At 39.3% G+C, this 3,437-nt stretch overlaps 1 gene segment (V, D, J or C); it reads left to right on the top strand.

The window, feature by feature from the left end:
- Positions 1–2,358: 2,358 nt before the first annotated feature.
- On the top strand, positions 2,359–2,693 carry LOC139027358 (T-cell receptor gamma chain V region DFL12-like; the record flags this gene model as incomplete). The annotated part of the segment is given in 1 exon segment: positions 2,359–2,693. A coding segment is annotated over 1 exon segment (335 nt), but the record flags the coding sequence as incomplete, so codon positions are not given.
- Between the last annotated feature and the right edge of the window lie 744 nt (positions 2,694–3,437).

Raw genomic sequence — 3,437 nt, 5'->3', positions numbered from 1 at the left:
GAGTGCATTCAACAAATACAATCAATATTTTTCAAGTTTTTGCATACGAAACTTTCAAATTGAGTAAAGAACTTCTCTGGGATATGAGGGACGGTAGCGTCCACTTGGCCAAAAAGCCAGAAAAATGTTAGCGCGCCAATTCAATATATTACTAATAAAATCAAATCTTTTCATGAAAATCACACATACAGACACCGAAATTAAAGCTACAACATTGTTGGTGAATTTCCAGCCAACATGTCCTGATTTACAAAAAAGGATTTACGTCGAAAGCACACCAAACGATTATGTAGCTCAGTAAACATAGCCCACAGAAAACACAGCATTTTTCCCAGCCAAAGATAGTAGTCACAAAAAAGCAGAAATAGAGATAAAAATTAATCAACCTAACCTTTGATGATCTTCAATCAGATGACACTCATAGGACATCATGTTACACAATACATTGTATGTTTTGTTCGATAATGTGCATATTTATATCCGATAATCTCGGTTTACATTGGCGGCCATGTTCAGAAATGCCGCCAAAATATCCGGAGAAATTGCAGAGAGCCAGCGTCAAATAACAGAAATACTCATCAATAAACTTTGATGAAAGATACATTTGTTTAACATACGAATTAAGATAGACTTGTTCTTAATGCAACCGCTGTGTCAGAATTTCAAAAAAACTTTAACGGAAAAAGCACATCCGTGCAATAATCTGAGACGGCGCTCAGATATAACAACATTTCCCCGCCATGTTTGGAGTCAACAAGAAATACGAAATTACATCTAATAATTCCCTTAGCTTTAATGATCTTCATCAAAAGCACTCCCAGGAATCCTAGTTCCACAATAACTAATTGTTTGTTCATAATGGTCATTACCTTAGGTCTAAGTAGCTTCTTTTGCTAGCATGTTTAGTGCACATGTCCAAAACGCTCGTCCGCAGATGCAAAGCGAATTCGGACGAAAACGAAACATTTGGCAACCATGTCCCCATCAACACTTAACTATTAATTTAAAGATAAGCCCAGTATAATGTTTCCTTCTCCAATTAACAACGTTCAACTGATGTTGGTAGCTTTCATAATTTACAAGCTGTGCTTGAAGGATATAAAATCGAAATAACGAGGTCGTGATGTGCCGACATCCATTTCACAGTCAAACATCTGGACTACATTTAAACTGTTTAAAACCTCTTACAGGATCGGGCGGGCCCCGCGGGATGGTTGAAGCTAACGTAAGGCTAATGCGATTTAGCATGAGGGTTGTAAGTTAACAAGAAAATTTCCAGGCATAGACATATCTGCATATTGGCAGAAAAGCTTAAATCGTTTTAATCTAACTACACTGTCCAATTTACCAGTAGCCATTTGGCTAGTGGCCTTCACCATATTTCTTTCAAAATCAGTGAAGGAAGTGAACAAGTGGCACACTTGGGAGGACAGGAGAGATATAGTAGATACTATAATTGTAACATAGCCCTTGTAAACGACCAAAGAAGTGACATCAGATTGGAGGAGCAGTTAATGACAGTGTTTCATCTCACATCATCTCTGCTCCAACTAAACACAATTATCTTCAAGTTCAATAGAAGACATCTCAGAATCATCATAGAAATGTCTCTAGGCTCTGTGGTCATTCTTTACTCACTTTYTTGAAGWACTGTATATTTTCTTCTTACAATGCACCCTAGTCGTGGAGCAACTGGAAATGACTGGCAGAAAACAGTGTCTCTGTCTGAATTTAAGTCTATGATTGATGCATAGATTGTGGACACATGTAATTGCTTTTAAGTTTTGCTAATATATTTTTCTCTTAGTGTGTTGTTGTTGTCAATTGTCATTGCAGTGTCAGTGGCAGGGCAGAAATTGGACCAGGAGATATCATGGATTAGGACAGAGCGAGAGGCTGTCTCCTTCAGCTGCAAAGACAATGATCAGTGTACAACGTATGTCTACTGGTACCAGAAGGAGGAGGGAGAACATTTTAACTTGATTCTTGAGCTGCGGAAGAATCAAGCTGTGAATTAATGAAAAAGAAAGTGTTTTGCACGACAGGAAGTGACATTGTCAAAGGAACTGTTTGAGACGACACACTCCAGCTGGTTTCTCACCTCTCATCTTCATAATCGACTGTATGATCCAAACCATACTTCAGTAAAGATCTGTTAAATCAGTCTGATGTTCAGTGTTATATGTAACGTGTAGCTTTTCATTTCCCCAATTCTTAAGCACATATTCACTGAACATGGACTGTGGTATAATAATATTCTCTCTTGTTCTGGGTAAGTGGTTTATCCAACCGGTATCCATATATTTGAATGTAGTAACTCTACTGTGAGTTATTTGGTGATCCCCTTCTGTTTTACAGTGGCTGCTTCAGGACAGCGGCTGCAACAGGACCAGATATCAAAGACTAGGAGCAAGACACAGAGTGTCTCCTTCAGCTGCAAAGTTACTGGTCGGTGTACGGGTAACACAGTCCACTGGTACCAGAAGGGAGAGGGTGAACCCTTTACTTGGATTCTATACTTTGATTTCGATGACAATTCTGTCAGCGGTGCTACCACTCATCTTCAGAGAGCAGATTTCTCCGTTTGGAGGGAGTCTGACTCCATTGAGCTGAAGATCCTGTCAGTTAAAGTGTCCCATTCTGCCACCTACTTCTGTGCCTGCTGGGACTCGTCAACCCACAGTGAGAACTGATCCACACAGCCTGTACAAAAACTCTGTGGTTTTAATCAGGCTTTGTGTTCATGAAAAGGTTTCTATTCCAGAGTAAGTGACATAATAAGAGGTGAGAGTGTAGTGTCTTCTTCAAATCCAAAGTGAAATGCAATTATAAAAGGAATTATAAATAAATAATAAGCAAGATGTCTTGCCAATGAGCAAACAGTGTCTAAACTGCATCTTCTTGATGTGTCCTGTATACGTACATTGTGTGCAGAGGTTGGACAGAGGTTAGTGTGCTTTTTAGGTATATATGGGTATAACGGTCTGAATAACTTGTTTACATAAATATTCAGATCGTTTGCTATGAGACTCAAAATTGAGTTCAGGTGCATCCTGTTTCCATTTATCATCCTTGAGATGCTTCTACAACTTGATTGGAGTCCACCTGTGCTAAATTCAATTGACTGGACATGATTTGGAAAGGCACACCCCTGTCTATGTAAGATCCCACAGTTGACAGTGCATGTCAGAGCAAAAAACTAAGCCATGATGTCGGAGAAATTGTCTGTAGAGCTCTGAGACAGGATTGTGTTGAGGCACAGGTCTGGGGAAGGGTACCAAAAATTGTCTGCAGATTTGAACGTCCCCAAGAACACAGTGGCCTTCATCATTCTATCGTGACATTATTTATATACATGCGGAAGCCTCTGTTGTGAAACCATTGGATTCAGTTTTCCATTCAGCAATATGTTTTATTACTGGGGAAGGTTTTAGAAC

Source organism: Salvelinus sp. IW2-2015, unplaced genomic scaffold (genome assembly GCF_002910315.2).
Source record: "Salvelinus sp. IW2-2015 unplaced genomic scaffold, ASM291031v2 Un_scaffold11079, whole genome shotgun sequence".
Taxonomy (NCBI): domain Eukaryota; kingdom Metazoa; phylum Chordata; class Actinopteri; order Salmoniformes; family Salmonidae; genus Salvelinus; species Salvelinus sp. IW2-2015.
This window is presented reverse-complemented; position numbering and strand designations above follow the sequence as displayed.